Consider the following 18,088-nt stretch of genomic DNA (forward strand, 5'->3'; position numbering starts at 1 on the left):
ACACACACACACACACACACACACATTCATTAAAAATCACATGCACAAACAGATATGCACAAACACAGTCACATGCACACACACACACAAATAAATCCTCCTCTAGCTTTAAACATTCAAACCAACGTACATTTGCCATGTAGCCTGTCATCTCTCTGTCTCTCTCTTTCTCTCTCCCTCTCCATCGGCAGTCCTCATGTTTAAATTAACTTTGTCTTAGAGTGGTCTTGCAGTCTGTAGTCTGTGTGTTATCTAAGGTTTAATGAGTTTAAACCCTTTATATCCTTACACCCCGAGTCTTCCTACTTCTCTCTCGCTCTCTCTCTTTCTTGCCCTGTCCTCTTCCATCTTGGTCGCTCTTTCTTTCATGAGCTCTTCTCTCATCCCTCCCTCATCATTCTGTATGTTCTCCGTGTAGCATTTTTATCCCTCACATATGAACTTCTCTCATCTCTGTCCTCTCCTCCCCTTCATCTTCTCTTCATCTCTCTCTCTCTCTCTCTCTATCTGTGCTTCCCTTTCTCCTCATAAGCTCTTCTCATAGGGTCTTTTCATCCTTTTCATAGCTTTTGGTTTTTGCAGGGGTTTGGGAGAATCATTGCAGTGGTTCTCCACAGGTTTTAGGGAGAGAAAAAACAGAAAGACTGAAAGAAAAAATGAAAAGAAGCCGTAAATCCCCTGTAGCCGGCAGGCTGCATGAGAGCGAGCCTGTTGCTGACCGGCGGAGACTTAAGTGGATCTCCTCGGCAGTGGCGACGGCTGTTTTTTCGCCCAGATCTCGGAACACGCTACGAGGCATGTTGTACGTCTCTTGAATCCCTCTCATGCACGTAATCCGCGTCTGTAGTTTTTATAACACAGTTCAGACGCACAGGGCTGTGTGGTGGAATGTGTTCTGTGTTGTGGTTTTGTTAAACATGAAGGCTGGCTGCGTCTTGATGCCGATACCCTCTTTCTCTCCCCCCACCATCCTCTGGCCCCCAGACAAAAAGGAGTTTGGGGGTGGAACTGGGGGGGGGGGGGGGGGGGGCATATGCCCACCAGATGTGCAAGTAGCTGCTGTTTGTCCCCCAAGAGGGCAGTTCCCTCATCCCCAGTCACCTGACGAACAACAGCTACTGCAAGATTTACTTCTACTTCCCATATTTTATATCTCTGCTCCTGGGTGGTTTCTAGAAAGATCTGAATGAGGTTGATATGCAGCACAGAGAGCCAGGGGACCAGTGCTGTGAGGCTAGGGCAGCTGACGAGGGCCGCCTCAGTTGATTAAGTCTCTGGTATGACATGTATGCGTTTGCTGTCTGGGTGCAGTTGCCTCGTCGCCACTGGAATAACTGAGGGAGGGTGCATGCCCAAGGTGGTCAAGAGGAACACAGTGGGGCCATGTCCGGTCTGTGGCTTTTCTGTCTTTTTTTACTGGTTCGAGGTTGGCGTCTGCACCCTATGTTGAGGTCTTTGTATGTAAAGGTGTTTCGCCTGGTGCGAAGAGTCCAACAGAGTGGAAAGTGGAAAACCGCATTCAGAGGCTGATGCTTCAATAGTGTTTTTTTATTGCCCATTTTTGCCCTAAATAAATCTTGCTGCTGGTCAGGCTTCACCCAACATGCACAGTGATGTCAAATGAATGTAATGGTGCATAACATAACTTTTTGTTAGAGTGATTCTCTTGGTCATGCTGCTTGGTCATACTGTTTTTTTTTGTGCTAAGAGCACATCTTCACACAATCAACACATCTTCACACAATCAACATTAGCAGCTGAGGTTCTCTCCCTCGGTAACAGACACAGGTTGAAGGGGTAACAGACACAGGTTGAAGGGGTAACAGACACAGGTTGAAGGGGTAACAGACACAGGTTGAAGGGATGGAAAGAGCATCAAGCCAGTTCCACCACCTGGCTGCCGTTTCAGTTTGGTGGTCCATGTCAAAACATTTGTTTCTTACTGTGTAACGCTAATGAGTGTCTCTTCACCCCTTACTTGTTAGCACAGCTTGGGTTGAGCTTGGTTTGTTTTTACCTGAGTTCCCACCAGACGGTCTCTGGGCCAGTGAAAACCCCATGTATGTTTAATGTGTTTGAATGTTTAAGGTTTTGCGGGTTGACGCCGAGCAGCTGAGGCGAGTTCGGTCGCATATGCTGAGGCCATCTGTCGTCGCCCACTCCTGCGTCTCCTCCGACCCCCGCAGCTCAGCTGGAGCTGTTGTCCCTGCCAGTCAGAGGAAGTAGTGTGTGTGTGTGTGTGTGTGTGTGTGTGTGTGTGTGTGTGTGTGTGTGTGTGTGTGTGTGTGTGTGTGTGTGTGTGTGTGTGTGTGTGTGTGTGTGCCTCTGTGTGTGTGTGAGAGAGTGCCCTCGGCCTCGCCCAGTGTTGAGCAGGTTGGCTAGTGCTGTCAGTGTGGGTGGAGAAGGTTGTAGAATGGGCAAATTTAGTTTGGCCCCTGCCCAGCGATGAGCACCAGGGGCAGTTGGGGGGGGGGGGCGACTGGTGGTAATCTTCAGTCATCAACAGCAGACGAGCTCAGCTGTTAGCCTCTGACCTGCCTGCTTGCCCACAGCTGCTTGACGTGGGTTTTAGGGAGGGTTTGTTGTATTCTTCTGTCTCCTGCGTAGTGACCCCTAGCTGTGTTTTCTTTTTTCTTCTTCTTCTTTTCTGCCCTTTCTTTTCATTAAGAAGCGCATTCCAGTATGGGCGGAATCTTGTTTGTGTGTCGCGGCGGTTGACCTGCGCGTACGTACGGTCATTTCTGCAGGTGCTGGGAGCACCTGGAAAACTCCCCAGAGCCTTGTGGAGGCGTGGCGCTGTTCTGTCTCTCCTCCCATTCATCTTCCAAACAGGAACACTCCCTCGCTAGGTCAGGGAGCAACTTTTACATCCAGAAGGCACCTTTAACTTCAAGGAACAAACACTTGGTTTGTGCATAGTTGGGGTTACGAACAGCTCACTGCAATGGTGGAAGGACAAATTGTTGTTACATATTGCAGATCTCTGCAAATGGTAGCTTAAACACTTAGTTTCCCAATTAGTTTGCATCCATTTGCCTGAAATCGCTGCTCTCTTAATCACAACCACAAATACCAGCAGTGTTAACAGCCTAAATAATTAAATGCTTGTTGATAAATAAGTAATCAGTGCACTGGCAGCAGTAGGTGATCTCCCCACACGCTTCAACACCGTTGTCTGAACACAGATGGGAGGATAGTCAAGTCCTCCAGCGCTTTGGCCACTGGTGCTTAAGGGTCAGTGGATCCATGGGATTGACCAGGAGGTGCCAGAGACCTGCAGGAGCTTGGCACGGGGGGCAGCCATTTGGTCATGTGTTGACCTTCATGCGGTAAAGTGGGCAAATGCCGCCCCATTCAGTGGTGGCTTTTATCTACAAACTCTCTTCAGTTCAAAAAATGAGGTGACAAGTTTTTTGTTGTTGTTGCTGAGGGTGAATTTGTTGCTAAGGATGGCAGTTGGCAGTTTATGCATCGCCTTTCACGATGGACTGGATGCTTTGGAAGTGTTGCTGGGGGTTGTGTATTAGCTAAAGGTTGTGCATGAATTATTCACTCTGCTTACTTGAGGCATGACATTTTTTTCCTGAAATTCCTTTCATATGCTGTTTTCAACAACAACAGCAGCATTTAATAATTACAAAAAAGTTCAACTGAAGTTCACTTGGTGAAATGTTTAATGACCTAAATAATTGCATTATGAAAGAAGCAGATTTTTTTTTTCTCAGAATCAGTCATTTTCTCAGCCATTGTGTGTACAGTGGAGCCCATGGCGACTGTAAATCGTGGCTATGGCAACAGGGGAGAACCTGTGGTTGGGATAGGTGCAGCCATGTGGAAATGCAGCTGTGTTCACACTTCCTCGTTTGTGCGGGATTAATTACCAGCGGCATGCAATATGGGTCCGTCAGATCCACCGGGATCAGGGAGTGGGCTGGGGTGTTGTGGGTTGAGGGGGGTCGCATCGAGTCCAGGCGGAAAAATCTGCTGAGTCTTGCCGTTTATATTTCTGCAGGAACAAAAAATGTGGAGGGGGTGGGGGGTTGGGGCAGATTTCAGCTCAGAGAGACAGACAGAGAGAGAGAGAGACAGAGAGAGAGATGGGCATGAAGGTGTGCATGCCAACAAAGAAACAGAAATCTGCTGACATCTCAAATGCTACCTTTAAATGCCAAAATGTCAGTGTTGTGGCACACAAAGCATTGGGGTAAAGAACAAGGCAAATAAAGAAAAAAGAGTGAGATATAATAGAGATAATAATAGAGAAGAGAGGGAGAGAGAGAGAATGGGGAGGGGGGGAATGGGAGAGAGAGAGAGAATGGGAGATAGGTGGACAGGAGTTTTCCATTGCTCCACATTAGCTCTGCGAGAGAGAGAGAGAGGTGATGCAAGCTCGGACATGACAGAGAAGTTGCCTGAATGCCTGAACATCTTGTGAGGACAGGAGGCCATTTGTCCCGCCATTTGTCTCGTTTTTCTGGGTGTCTGGCACACACACACACACACACACACACACACACACACAGACACGCTCAGTTGGAGCCAATCCACACTCATTCTCCATCTGTCTCTCACACATATACATCTTCACCCGCTACACAGGAACTACATACTCTATCTATCACATCAGTTCAGTTCATCTTTTTCAAACCAAGACTGCTTTTAACAATGAGCATCATCTCCATGTAGTTTGCAGAGACCAGAGCCTGTTTAAACAGTCCAGCCTGCCATTATGAGCTCAAACACACACGTTTTTAGCTACTGTCTGTGCTCCACTTTCTATTTAGGTTGCTATTGAAAAGATCTCATCAGTAAGCAATAAAGCCATTCCCAGACAAAACAATAACAACATAGAGGCCTTTTGTGGTGGCTAGTGTAAGTGCTGCTAAAGCTACTTAGCTTTGTGTGAAAAGTTGATGTGGTGTAAGGCGGCTTGGCTCTCTGGCACAACTGAAATCATCGCAGCCCGGAGATGAAAGCTGATCTTCTGGCCTACAATGAGATTTCATAATGGCACAGCACCAATGGCCGGTGAGAGGCTTATCACTGTGGTGCTAGCCGCGGTGGTGTTCCATTTGGTGTAACGCTACACTAAATAAACGGAGCCAGGCATGGCATGTATGTTTGCTCTACCAACATGTGTTTGTTTTTGTTGTGCTTGTCAGCTAGCTCCCTCACTTTCATCTGTCCTCTCACTGACCTTTGTGTGTCTGTGTCTGTGTGTGTATATGTGTGTGTATGTGTGTGTTTGAGTGAGTGGTGTGTGTGTGTATGTGTCTCTGTGTGTGTATCTCTCTCAGTTTGTGTGCAGAAAAAGTGTACATAAGAGAGTATGTATGTGTGTTATCTGATGTGTATGGCATGTGTGAGAGCTCTTGTAGCCACTTGCACAGCTCAGCACACGTAGCATTTTGCTCCCTTCACTCAGTCACTCCCTCAGCCCATCTCTCACATACCTGTTATTTAGACATATGTCACACACTGTCTGTCAGCCAGCCTTTGTTGCAACTGTGTCCTGCACACAGTGTTACTTACGCTTACTTTGAATCTTCTCAGCACAGCCTTTTTTCCTCTTACAAATCAGTTCTCCAAGACCCTACCAAACCATGCGAGTGACCCAAAACGGAAATGATAATGATTGTTTTGAGCACAATTGTTCTGCTCTGGGTGACCATGAGAAATGAAAAACAAGCGCGGAAGACTAGCCTCTGGGCACGGCAATGGGAGGTGCTGAGGCCTGGCGGAGCATCTGTGGGATTCAGAGAGAGAGGGAAGAGAGCGAGAGAGGGAAGAGAGAGGGAGAGAGAGAGTGTTTTGCAGGAAGTGGCCAGCAAGTGCACTTGAGGTGTGTGTAAAAAAAACTCACCCCTTCAAGTGTGTGAGAGTCTGTTTGTGTGCCATTGCCCCTAGATTGTTACCGGCGCCACATCTTTCCTTGAGCATTCCTGAAAGAGAGAAAAACTACCCTGACTAGTGCCTGGAAAGTGAGTGGTCTGTGTTATTAGACTGCGGGTGTCCGCGAGTATTGTTTTGCGGTCATCAGCGCAGCGTGCCCGGCCTGCCATTTCTGTTTCCCTCTCCGGCTTCCCGCTTCGGCTAGCCGCTTCCTGCCCACGCTGAGCTGGACTTCCTGCCTTTCCTGGCCCTTCTGAGGGTCAGCCATGTGGCTGGGGGGGTTGCGGAGGTTGCGGGGGGAGCGCGGCGGCCCCAGGCAGCCTTAAGGGCTCATTACAGGTCAGAAAGCCCTGACCCGGGTCACACACATGTTTTTAACGGAGTGAAAACAACGTGGTGAGCAGCCTGCAAATGAGCCTTGCCACTTCAAAGGGCCCGAGCGGACGAACGTGCGCCTCTGATGGATCTGCTGAGTGACAAGCGGTGTTTGGACGTAAAATCAAGACAGGCGTTCTGATTATAGGCTTGTTCTCAAAATATGTCTTGGTTTGAAGAAAAAACGCCCTAACCACCATCTCTCTGTTGTTATGCTCTGAGAGATACACTACTTTTGTATCGCTGCTGGCCCGTGTGTAGGTTGCAGGCTCCTCAAAGGCCGTCTTTCACTGTGGCCCCTATGTTCGGCTTGGCAGCTGTTTTGCTCACTGTTGCTTTGTTGTGTGTTCCAGAGCGCTGCCTGTGAAGAAATCTGGGGGTGAACACAGTGGCTCCCCCCGCAGGGCGTTTTGAGATACTACAGGGCTTCGAGCAGAGGGTCTGGAGTCAGCAGCCATCAGTGAATGGCCACAAGCCCAGACTATTACAGCACTTATGACCACAGCCGGACGGTAAGACCAAGCTGCCTTCAAACAAGTTCTCAACCTCCTTTTAAAGGTCTGCATCCTTTTTGTGATACATTCTGTTTTGTAGCTTAAAAATATGTCACATAATACAGAAACAGAAAAATACTCTGTAATTTTACATGATCTATGTTTGACTATGTAAGTTTCATTAGAGGCAAGTAGACAACAAATTCTCAGACTTCGAATCATATCAGCGCAGGAAGGAAATCTAAATGTAGAGTGTCACCATAGTAACCAGTGGCTTCTTTGTGCTTTTGTCTAGGTAAGCAACCAATCAGGAGACAGCGAGAGCAGCGAGGTCACACAGAAGACTCATGCCATGGAGGTCAAGGGTGACCTGATCACAAGCCATGGTGAGAATAAATTCAGCTACAAATAACAGATCTTTGTCATATCAGATAATAATAACAGTAGTATGGAGGCAGAAAAAATGTAAGCACTGTAGTGAAGCACCTTTCAAAATGCCCAAGGACATTATTGCCTGCCAGTGTGTGTGTGTGTGTGTGTGTGTGTGTGTGTGTGTGTGTGTGTGTTGCTTTATGCATTTGTTTTTATGTTATGTGTAATATGTATACATGTGTGTTACTGTATGTGTGTGCAAAACATGTCTGTGCTCGTGTGTTTATTTATTTATGTTTGCACTGTCTAAGAGCTGTGTATTTGTATGTGTATACTTAACTGTCTGAGTCTCTGTCTTGTATCCGAGTGTCAATATGTGATTTTCCTGTGTGTGTGTGTGTGTGTGTGCGCATGTGCATGTGTGTGTGTGTGTGTGTGTGTGTGTGTGTGTTTTGGTGTGTGCAGACCTGCAGGCCGGTCAGGACAGTAAGCAGCGCGTGGAGCGGATCTCAGAGCTGCAGGAGCGGAGGCGCAGCCTGCAGTCGCTCCTCAACACCCGTCTGTCCGAGCTGCGACGCGTCTGCCTGCAGGAAGCGGTCAGTGCTGCCAACACCAGCAGACCTGCCCCTAATTAAGCAGTCTCACGAGAGAGGAAGTGCTGCTCACTGAATATCAGCAGGCTGGGATTTGTTAACAGGGATAAGGCAATAGGCAGTGTAGCACATATTCAAGTGGGATGCTTCTTTATATAGATGGAATTATTAAAATCAGTATTCTAGCATAATAGCTATTTATTTTTGTTGCTGCCTTGGTTTAAAAATAGTTTGTCATGGTTCAATTTAAATGGCCACAGGTTAGGTGATGCAGTCAAAATGTAGTAAATTTAGTAAAAGTAAAAGTCTTGTGAGCGTCAGTCACTGAACTGGAACAAAATGATCACAAAATGTACAGTTACTGAGATGGTCCTCAGTCAGTTATGATAACTTACAACCAACAAACAACTTTCTCCTTATTGCTCAGTGAAAAGACCCTGTAATCAAGTAGTAACCACAGAATCCCTCGTAGACCACATTCACAACATAAAAGACATAATCACTAACGCACAACCAGCAACTCCAGAACAATTGCAGTTACCACAAACGCTCTTAAGGCACATTCTTGAAAATACACTGTACACAAACATGAGCACTTGACCAACCCACCACATACTAACTCACCCAATCACCACCAACCACCAAAACAAAAATGTCGGACCACTGCAATGCATAATGGCCCCGCTGATATACTCCCCCAAGCATCGCCTGCCCTTCACACACCACCTCCTCCACCTCCTCCTTTCTCTCCTCATCCTGTCTCTTCCTGCCTAGCTAGGAACAGAAATGGTGGGGGCCGCACCCTCCCCAGTTCTCAGGAATGGACGTATCGGATCCATCTCCGGGAAAGGCATGCCTCAGAGGTTGCTGGTCTGTCATTGCATAACTGACACTCATCATCCCCCTCCTGAGCCACAGCCTCCACCCTGCACTCCACAGCACATGTGCTAAAACACAGCCACTGACCGGCCTGACAGGCTGCAGTCCAGGATCATCAAAGGCATGAGTACTGACATTCAGTCCCCTGATATCCACTTAGATCCACTTTATGCAGACACATGCAATCAATGACTCAAATATTTGTTTTTATGTGATTTGGGTGATTTTATTTCACCAAGGGAATACTAGTTTCTATACAAAAAAAAACAGAAGTAAAACCTCTAACTGATATAAATACAATCACAAACAACAACAATGACAACAAACTAGCACGCATTCACTGACACTGTTCTCAACACGCAACCATCGACCAATACAGTATCCAGCAACACCAGTCACAACACACCACCTGCCCGCATCACCTACCAACCAGCCCATAACAACTGATCCGTGTGCATCTGCGCCACCTCCCCCTTCGCCACCTCCCCCTGTGCCATCCATCGCTGACCCAGTGCCAGTGCCAGGGCCTGCTGTCTCTGGCTGGCAGTGTGGCAGTGGGTTGCCAGAACGTTCCATCATGGCTGCCGTGTGAGCCCAGGCCTTCTGTTGCTGAGGGTGCTTTCTTCCCCTGCAAACTCTCCACACTTAATCGGCCTCAGCTGCAGCCCACAGAGGGAAAGAGGGAGGCTGAGAGGATAGCGGACACGTGTTTCAGTTAAGGGAACTATGGCTTTGGATGAGCGTTTACTGGACATCAAGGCGTTGGCTTTTTCAGAACAAAATGTGTGACTAGCATGGACTGTATAAAAAAACTAGCAAAAGTGACACTAGGGTGCAGTTGGTGTTCTAGATTATTCAGTACTAACCTAACTAACCTATTTTCTTTCCACCCTTTCTCAGGAGCTGATTGGAGAGGTTCCCCCTGAGTTTCCTTTGGAGGTTGGAGAGAGACCCCCGTTTGTGCGCCGAAGGGTGGGCTCCACACGGCACGGTCCCAAACACACAGGGAAGGGAGAGGTGAGAAGAGCCGTGTGAGATGCACTGCACGCGCACGCACGCACGCACGCACACAGTCAGGTACCCAGGCTATGTTTTCACACACTCATCCGCCTGGTCGCAGATATGGATGAATCAGAGCAGATAAAACAGATTTTATCACAGAAAGAGATGAGCAATACTGACACACACACACACACACACACACACACACACACACACACACACACACACACACACACACACACACACACACACACGCACACACACACGCACACACACACACACACACGCACAGAGAGAGAGAGAGAGAGAGAGAGAGAGAGAAATAATTTGCGTAAAGGGCTCCCTGCCTTGTTAATTAAAATAGAGCCCACTGATAAATGTAATTTCTTTGTCTTCACAAAGAGGCCATTTTCTGTGTGCACCACAGGATGAGGAAGCCAGCCAGAGGAAGTTGAAGAAGACGCTGTTCAGTGGCGCCCTCCGCAGGCATAACGACTCCGAGCAGCAGCCGTCTCACGGCAAGAGAACGGTCCATCGTGGATGCCACACAGGTACACACTGCACTGGTATTTTTTGGCTACATAATTGACAAAGGTGACCTTTTTACACAGATGGACATTCTGTGGGGGTGGTGTAGGTGTACCCAATAGAATGTTTTTTGCGTACTTGTGATGGTAGTTGTCAGTGGTCAGCAATAGGAAGGTGAAAGTATGGCCTGCTCTTGTTTTCCTCATTTGAATTTGCCACACAGTGTTGGCCATTTTTCACCCCACCCCACCCCACCCCCACTCCCATCTCCTCTCCGCTGAAAGCAGTGACCACAGCAAGATGCCTCTCATCACATGCAGAGAAATCAATACCTGTGTGAGAGTCAATAGAAGGGTGGGGTGCAGCAGCCTTCATAAATACTCCATGGCTTGGACTCTGTGGTCTGCTAAGTGACAGCACCCGCAGAGGTGACCCAGCGATGAGGGCAGGGAGGCGGCCAGAAGAGGATACTCTGCCTTTACACAGGGTCAGGCCAGCTTAACCTTCACACTGCCCCTGAGGGGATGGACTGTGGGAACGGTTTTGTGCTAGGACAATTTGTGTGTGTGTGTGTGCGTGTGCGTGTATGTGTGTGTGAGAGAGAGAGAAAGAAAGAAAAAGGGGAGAAAGAAAGAGAGAGAGAGGGGTGGGAGAGAGAGAGGCAGGTGTGTGTGTGTGTGTGTACAGTATATCCATGTTTCTGTGTGTGTGTATTTGTGTGAGACATTTAGGAGACCATTTAGAAAAAGTTACAGTGTTCACACACCCTGGAAAAAGGCCCACCTTAGATAAGCAAAGACATTGTGTATTGTGTGTATGTCAGAGGAAGTGTTGAGTTGCCTGTCCCTTCCCTTCATTATACCTGTGGGGACACTGTAGTCTGTAATCATCCACTGAAACCACTCAAACACATACAGTACACACACACACACACACACACACACACACACACACACAAAGACTGATGAGTCTGAGTAACCATTCCCAAAGAGTGAAAATCCATTGTTTGTGTGTTTTGTATTTTGACCTTCATACTACTGTATGAAGAGTAAAGAGTACTGTTTATAGTGTAAGACCTGGTTCTATTTAGTTGTGTTATGATGACTGATGACGCATTTCATACTTGGATGCATATGTGTGTGTGTGTGTGTGTGTGTGTGTGTGTGTGTGTATGTGTGTGTGTGTGTGTGTGTGTTTTGCCAGTCCTCTGTTGACACGCATGTTTGTGTGTACCTCCGCAGATAACGCAGTGAAGTCGGAGAGCAGCTCCACGTCAGACTCCACAGGGCAGGACAACGGTGAGCAGAGGGCCCTCAGCAGGCCGTCTTACTTCCACTCCGCAGAGCAGACACGCACATTACTCACACTCAATACACTCACCTCACCACACACTCACCTCACCTCACTTACCCCACTCACCTTTTCTCTCCCTCCTTCTCTCTGTCTCTCTCTTACTCTCGCTCTTTCTCTTTTTATCTCGCTCTCTCTCTCACTTGCTCTCTCGCTCTGTCTCTCACCACCTCTCTCCTGTTCTCTTTTGTTAACCTCTCTACTCCTCTCTCCTGTTCTCTTTTGTTAACCTCTCTCCTCCTCTCTCCTGTTCTCTTTTGTTAACCTCTCTCCTCCTCTCTCCTGTTCTCTTTTGTTAACCTCTCTCCTCCTCTCTCCTCCTCTTTCACTCACCTCTGTATCTTTCTCTTTTGACACTTGCGCACATCTTGCTCTCTCTGTTTGTGCTCTCCCTTTTCTTTATTTATCTTCAACTCTCTATTTCCACCTTTCTGTCTTTACATCTATCTATCTACTGTATACATAATTTCTCTCCCTCCTCTCTGACAGATGAGGTGTTCTCTCCTGACTGTTTGTCTCCGGCTCGTGCCCGGCTGGCTCAGGAGAGCCCAGACAGCAGGTTCTGTCGTAAGCTCTCCCCCGTGGAGATCTACTACGAGATGAGAACGCGCCGCAACTCGGTGGCCAGCTCAGCCAGGTACGCCAGCCTCTCAACGGGCCTCCTCTCAGGTGACAGTCTGCTGTCATCCCCGTGTAGGGAATGTGCACAACTCCTTATCTGTGAATCTCAACAACACCAGGTTTAGGTCTCACGGAGCTCAGCCACTGCATGGTTCTGGATGAGCTCCTCTGAAAAGACCAACATGGCATGGCACATGGGATAGCACAGCTTTGATTGTTTGTATAAACACAATTAGTAGAGTGTAGTAGAGTGTACATAATCCTAACTGTCACGGTGGTCTCTTCACAGCCCAAACCGCTCTCTCCCAAGAAGCGTGTCCAACCTGGAGGGCAGGAGTGTTCCTGCCACCCCGCTCCTGTCACGCACAGGTCCAGCCACGGCACACATCAGGTCAGCTGCTAATAACCTTGCTAATGTCCCTCAAAAAAGTCAAACTAAACCTTTGACTTTAAAGGGGATCTTTCACGTTTTTATGTTATTTGACATTTTTTTAATGGAGAGGTGTTCCGTTGGTTGCAATTCAGCAATCTTTCCACTAGATGCTACACATAGTAGCTTACTGTAACAGTAAGAGGAAACACTGTACTAAATCAACTCAAATCAGTAGTATGATAAAACAACTAAAAAAGAAAACAACTAAAATCTGTCATTCATCATTGATGTCACTGTCTTTTAAAAGAAACATTTAATACTTCTACAATAATGCTTCTAAGACATCTTTATTAATATATTTTGTTAGTACTTTATTAGTATTACTTCAAATATATGTAAAATGTATTCCATGTCTTTCTTTTCTCACAGGTCAGAGGTATCTGCGACTAAGCAATGGTCAGACAATCCTGAGGCACCGCAGGTGGTGCCTCTTCAGACTCAGGAGGCGTCCTCGTCGGGGTCCTTAGAGCAGAGTGGCTCATACAGCGCCCAGACGCGGCGCAGCAATAGCTCTGAGGCACTTCTGGACCGCGCGGTTTCTGTTGACGACGGCGCACCCCAGCGAAACGGGATGCCAGCAAGGGGGGGACCTTACAAAAGCTCAGAGGCACTGACAGACGGCCGTCTGAGGCAAGCGCAGAGGGGAAGCCCTGACAGGCAACCCGCGGGACACTCTGACCCCAACAGAAACCGCACCTCTGTTGGGGGTCGCACAGGTGGAGGGAACTACAATGAGATCCTGCTGGACTATGTGTGGGGCAAGCAGCAGAAGATGCAGGCCCAACAGCAGCAGCAGCAACAGCAGCAGAGAATGCAGCCTCATGTCAACGGCAAACCCAGACCTTGGCCTGAGGGCTCATCAGGACCCCCCCTGCCCCAATATAATGGCTTCCCCCCACCATCTCAGCCTCTGCATCTCTCAGGTGGACCACCAGCCTATAGCCCACACATGCTCCGGGGCAAGCCAGGGGAGCCGCGCCGGGTCAAAGTCACACGGACCAAATCCTGTGGGCCGTTCATACCCCTCCAGCAGCACCAGCAGGAGACCATCTTGCTGTCAGCCTACTCTGAAAACCCACCTGCCACAAACGGCTCCTCCCCCGCTGCTGTGTACTCACAGCATGGTGACCCGTCAGGCTCACAGAACACGCACAGGCCACTGCCGCAAATCAACACAGACTCCTCGTCCTCCACGCCAGACGACGCCACTCGCAGCTTGCACAAGGCCCTGGCTTTGGAGGGGCTCCGAGACTGGTACTTGCGGAACACCCTGGGCCACACGACAGTGAATGGTAAAGGCCAGGAGGGGGCACCCATGCGCCGGCGCACCACAAACTCGCTGCACGCTTCGCACGGCCCGCACCCTCCTCTCACCCACCAGCCGAAATCTTTCCAGGGTGATGCACCCCACTACTCCCAGTGCCGCAGCTCCCAGCTGCCACAGTCCCAGACCTTTCACGGGCATCCACTTCACGGCAGGTTGGTATTATAATTACTAACAGCAGAGACATTTAAACGACTTAGATGTAGTACTGTGTACTAACTTTAAATATTTTTGTTCAATACAGGTCAGTGGAACTGTCTTTGTATCAAGACAGCTTTCCCTCCAAGATGCAGGAGCTGACCCTCAAAGAGTCCAGTGCCGAGCGCCCCAGCCCAGGCACCCTGGTCTGACAACCACCTCACGCATGATATGCAGACAAAAGCACAGACCGTATCCAACTCACCACTTCCACAGTAACTGACAGGTGTGAGTGGAACTTGGAGTAGGTGATGGAGATTCATTTTTTTGGACATTCTCAATGAACGGAGAGTGGAGGGTGATGAACAAAATGGGAGGGGTGTGAAAAGTAATATGTTGCCCTCTCATGATCCCTGAAACAGCACTGAAATTGTCTACGTAAAAAACAATCCCACTAGTCATGTTGGTTTCTTTCATGAGGAAACCTTTTAAACTAAATGCCAATGCTTCTAGTCCTGCAGTTCATCATCAAAATAAGAGTACTTTGGATATTAGGACACCTACAAATCACTCCAAAATAACAGCTTTTTTAGTGAAGAGAGGAACTTAATTATTCACTCAGTCTGGGCTTGAGACGTTCTCTTAGTATTAACAGTACAGATTAAAGTTTTCATAAATTGTCAAACTACTTAATGTGTTTGAAAGGCAGTACTGCCAACCCTTCAACCACTGAAATACTTCCAAGTATATTTTGCAATCATTTTTATATGTAAACTAACTAATGCACCCGTTTGTCTCAGGCAGATTACTCTATCCCTATTTTTGAATATAGTATCAATATTTGCTGGCAACATTTGAATGAAAGCTAGCCAATATTAAAGAAGCAATATTATTGTCACAGAAATTTGTATGAAATACCAAAAACTAAATACATAATTCATATCCTGGCCTATGTGGACTTGTAATATAAAATACATTTGTATGAATGTAGTATGAAATGATGAACAGCTTCATTAAATCATCTAAATTATTAGTATTTAAGAGTAAATGGATGACCTTTTATGGCCTGGCATATGCTAGAAAGGCAAAAACAAATGGATATTTTTTGTCAATTGTTCCAGATCCAGATGTATCCATCTTTCAGCAGAAATGTTTTAGCTAGATTGGAATGCTTCAGATACTTAGATTTCTACAGGGACTGCATTGTGTCGTGAGAATACCAGCCAAGTGACCTGTACAGTCACAGAGATTACGGTATAACCTTGTACATCTTTAGTTTCATATCCACAGATTAGTGTACACATGAAACACAGCTTTCCCCCCATCTTACATAACATGCTCTCATGGCCTGAAGCTGTTCAACAGTATTATCAAAGGCATCACATTACAGTAGGATGTAAGACCCAGTGCAATATTAGTTTTTTTTTTTGTTCAGTGCCAGTGTTCCCCAGGCTTAATTTATCACAAGGTTATATCACATTATAAAATTCGGTTTTTGAATTAGGAAAGAATTAATGGAATGAGGGAACTGATGTCTCCCTTGCCTTTGTAGATCATGGAGAAAATGTATGTGCAAGAGAGGCCCACCCTGTCTTGAATGCGCGTCAAGGATATTGTTTTATATCATTTTGCTAATCAGCCATCAGTGATTGTGTTTTGGAACTCAAAGTGTTATCAAAGTGCATTATATTCTTGTCTATTCACAAGTGTCATGAACAACCCACCCCTGCATTTCTAACGAAATTAAGTGTTCTTCAAGAATTGGCCACTAGGGGGAGAGCTCTCCCCAGTTTACTGTAAATGACACAAACTCCCTCAGCCATTAAGAACAAACAAGAGCAAGACCTGTTTGGATGCAAAGACATGTGGTCAAGAAGCAGCAAATGCAGCAACAAATCAATCAGCCTGCTACTTGCAGATGTCTCACCTATGCTATTGCACATTGTTGTGCCTGTTCCTTCTTGTAGCTATACTTAGGCATTCTCAGAACTATCATGTCACAGTTGAACATGTTGTACATGGGTAAGGGCTTTGTCATTGCCATGTGTCATTTTAGTTGCCTACTCTTCTGTATATTATTGTCATTGTATGTTGTACACATATCAATCTCATTTTTTTCTTTCTTTTCTTTACAATGATGATCACAGTGTATACCGTTACATGTCAAGAATGCCAGCTGTCAACCATTGTGCCTATCAGCTTCATCAAGTAGAAATGTCCATATGTTTTGGCATTAGGAACCACATTCGGCATATTAGCTGTTTGTGAAAACTTGCTGCCATTTGTACTGTATTATACATGTATTTCTGTTTAAAGGGATTGTTGAGAAAATTAAGAGGGAGGGGACCAGATTGTATTTGCTTTCATAGGCTGTAACACTGCAAAAAAGCATATATATGGATTGCTGGCAAATCCACTGTAGATATGATCTTTTGTCTGTCGTAGTGAGTTGGCCTCCGTTGAACTCTTCCTTGTCATTGTTGCATGCAGGTACTTGTGCCCTTTCTCAGCACCGTCATATAGGCTAGTCTTCATGCTAGACCCTCTTCTCACAATGTAACCCCTAACTGAGCCATACCCTACTCATCAACCCTAGAGATCTAGAGATACTCCACAGTGTTAAGTAGCACTAGGCTAGCGCTAACTTCTATCCAGCTTCCATCTAGCATCATGTCCAAGAGAACTTTTTTTTTTTTTCTTTTTTTGAGAGTGTGCTGAAGCAGTCAGGAGCTTTTGGGCGTTTTGTGTCCTGTAGCTTTATCCTTGCCACCAGATGCTGCCGTGTTTGTCTCAGGACCAACTGTATGCTGCTGGGGTCATGCCTCTCTCCTCCGGGAGCGATGATTTGTGTGGAAAAATGGTTTGCTGACAGAATTTCAATCCTCTGTCGCATTGTATATTGCACTGATATCCCTCCCCTGGGAGACGTGAGAGAGGAGATTGCGTGTTTGAAAGCACATTATTTACCTGGCTACGCATATATTTTCTCTTCTGTCTGTGGCTGTGCCGTTATCTTTTACATTTAGTTATTTCAGTTCTTGTATTGGTTTTTCAATTTATGTTTCCTAGTGACATGTTAATGTGGCTTTTGTCATATTTTGATTGATATAAATATCAAATGAAATAGTGAATTGTCTATGCTATCTGGGTTCACAATGTCTCTGCTGTAATAAGAACAAGGTACCAAATATGACCATAACATTTTATTCCCACACTGAAGTTGTAAAACAGTATGGTGTCAAGTGACCGAATGGGTTCTAATTTATGTTTTAGATGGTTTTGACGTCTTAAGAGAGGATCTTTGAATTTCACAAGTAATTTATCCATGATTAAGAAAACACCTTTTTATTGCTTTCATTATCATGCAAAATGTAAATACTATGTTCCTCACGTTTTTTCTGCATTTTACAAAGTAAAGATCCACCATTTTATGAGTGGTAAATGACTGTTTCAGTTACATTATTAAACTGTGTGGTCAAACATCAGTCTCTCTTCAAATCCAGAGACCTGAATGGATTTGTGTTGTGTTCCCTCACTGGGAAACATTTCAACAAATAAAATAAAGATTAAAAAGGTCAAAAATGAACAAAGAGGAGGAAAACCTGGCCTCAGCTGTGAAGCAACTGGCTGGGGCACCTGCACCGTACGCCGGCGACCCAGGTTCAATTCCCGCCCCGTGGTCCTTTCCGGATCCCACCCCGACTCTCTCCCACTCGCTTCCTGTCAATCTCCACTGTCCTATCAAATTAAAGGCACAAAAAGCCCCAAAAAATATACTTAAAAAAAAAAAAGAGAAAAAACACTGCACATGTGTAGAAAAAAGAACCATCTGCAAGGATACAGCCTGGCCCCACCCACCACATATCTGTTCATTCTTATCTCACTGAGATGCTTCACAAAGGGAGTGAGTCTGGTGAACCAAGGCTAGTATAGAGGTGCAGGGAAAAGACCACTTAACTATAACAGAATACAGGGATGACAAATAGTGTAGTAGGCTAAATAATTTTACTACAAGATTTAAGAATTGTTCAACGATCCATCTTCATACATATCATTCAGTAGTTTGTTTGCTTCAAAAATGGGTTCA

The 18,088-nt window shown here is 46.3% G+C and overlaps 1 protein-coding gene across 3 annotated transcripts in view; it reads left to right on the forward strand.

Annotated features, from left to right (window-relative positions):
• ccdc120a (coiled-coil domain containing 120a) overlaps nt 1-15,304 on the forward strand; it is a 33,889-nt gene extending 18,585 nt beyond the window's left edge. For all 3 annotated transcript variants that reach the window (XM_042098758.1, XM_042098759.1, XM_042098757.1), the window contains exons 2-11: nt 6,621-6,779; nt 7,057-7,147; nt 7,599-7,729; nt 9,506-9,622; nt 10,035-10,158; nt 11,377-11,433; nt 11,975-12,122; nt 12,396-12,497; nt 12,909-14,018; nt 14,108-15,304. In XM_042098758.1, the coding sequence (XP_041954692.1) occupies nt 6,732-6,779; nt 7,057-7,147; nt 7,599-7,729; nt 9,506-9,622; nt 10,035-10,158; nt 11,377-11,433; nt 11,975-12,122; nt 12,396-12,497; nt 12,909-14,018; nt 14,108-14,213 (2,034 nt within the window). In that variant the 5' untranslated portion in view covers nt 6,621-6,731 and the 3' untranslated portion in view covers nt 14,214-15,304. The remainder of the gene's footprint in view (nt 1-6,620; nt 6,780-7,056; nt 7,148-7,598; nt 7,730-9,505; nt 9,623-10,034; nt 10,159-11,376; nt 11,434-11,974; nt 12,123-12,395; nt 12,498-12,908; nt 14,019-14,107) is intronic.
• The last annotated feature ends 2,784 nt before the right edge of the window (nt 15,305-18,088 follow it).

Source organism: Alosa sapidissima, chromosome 7 (genome assembly GCF_018492685.1).
Source record: "Alosa sapidissima isolate fAloSap1 chromosome 7, fAloSap1.pri, whole genome shotgun sequence".
Lineage (NCBI taxonomy): Eukaryota > Metazoa > Chordata > Actinopteri > Clupeiformes > Clupeidae > Alosa > Alosa sapidissima.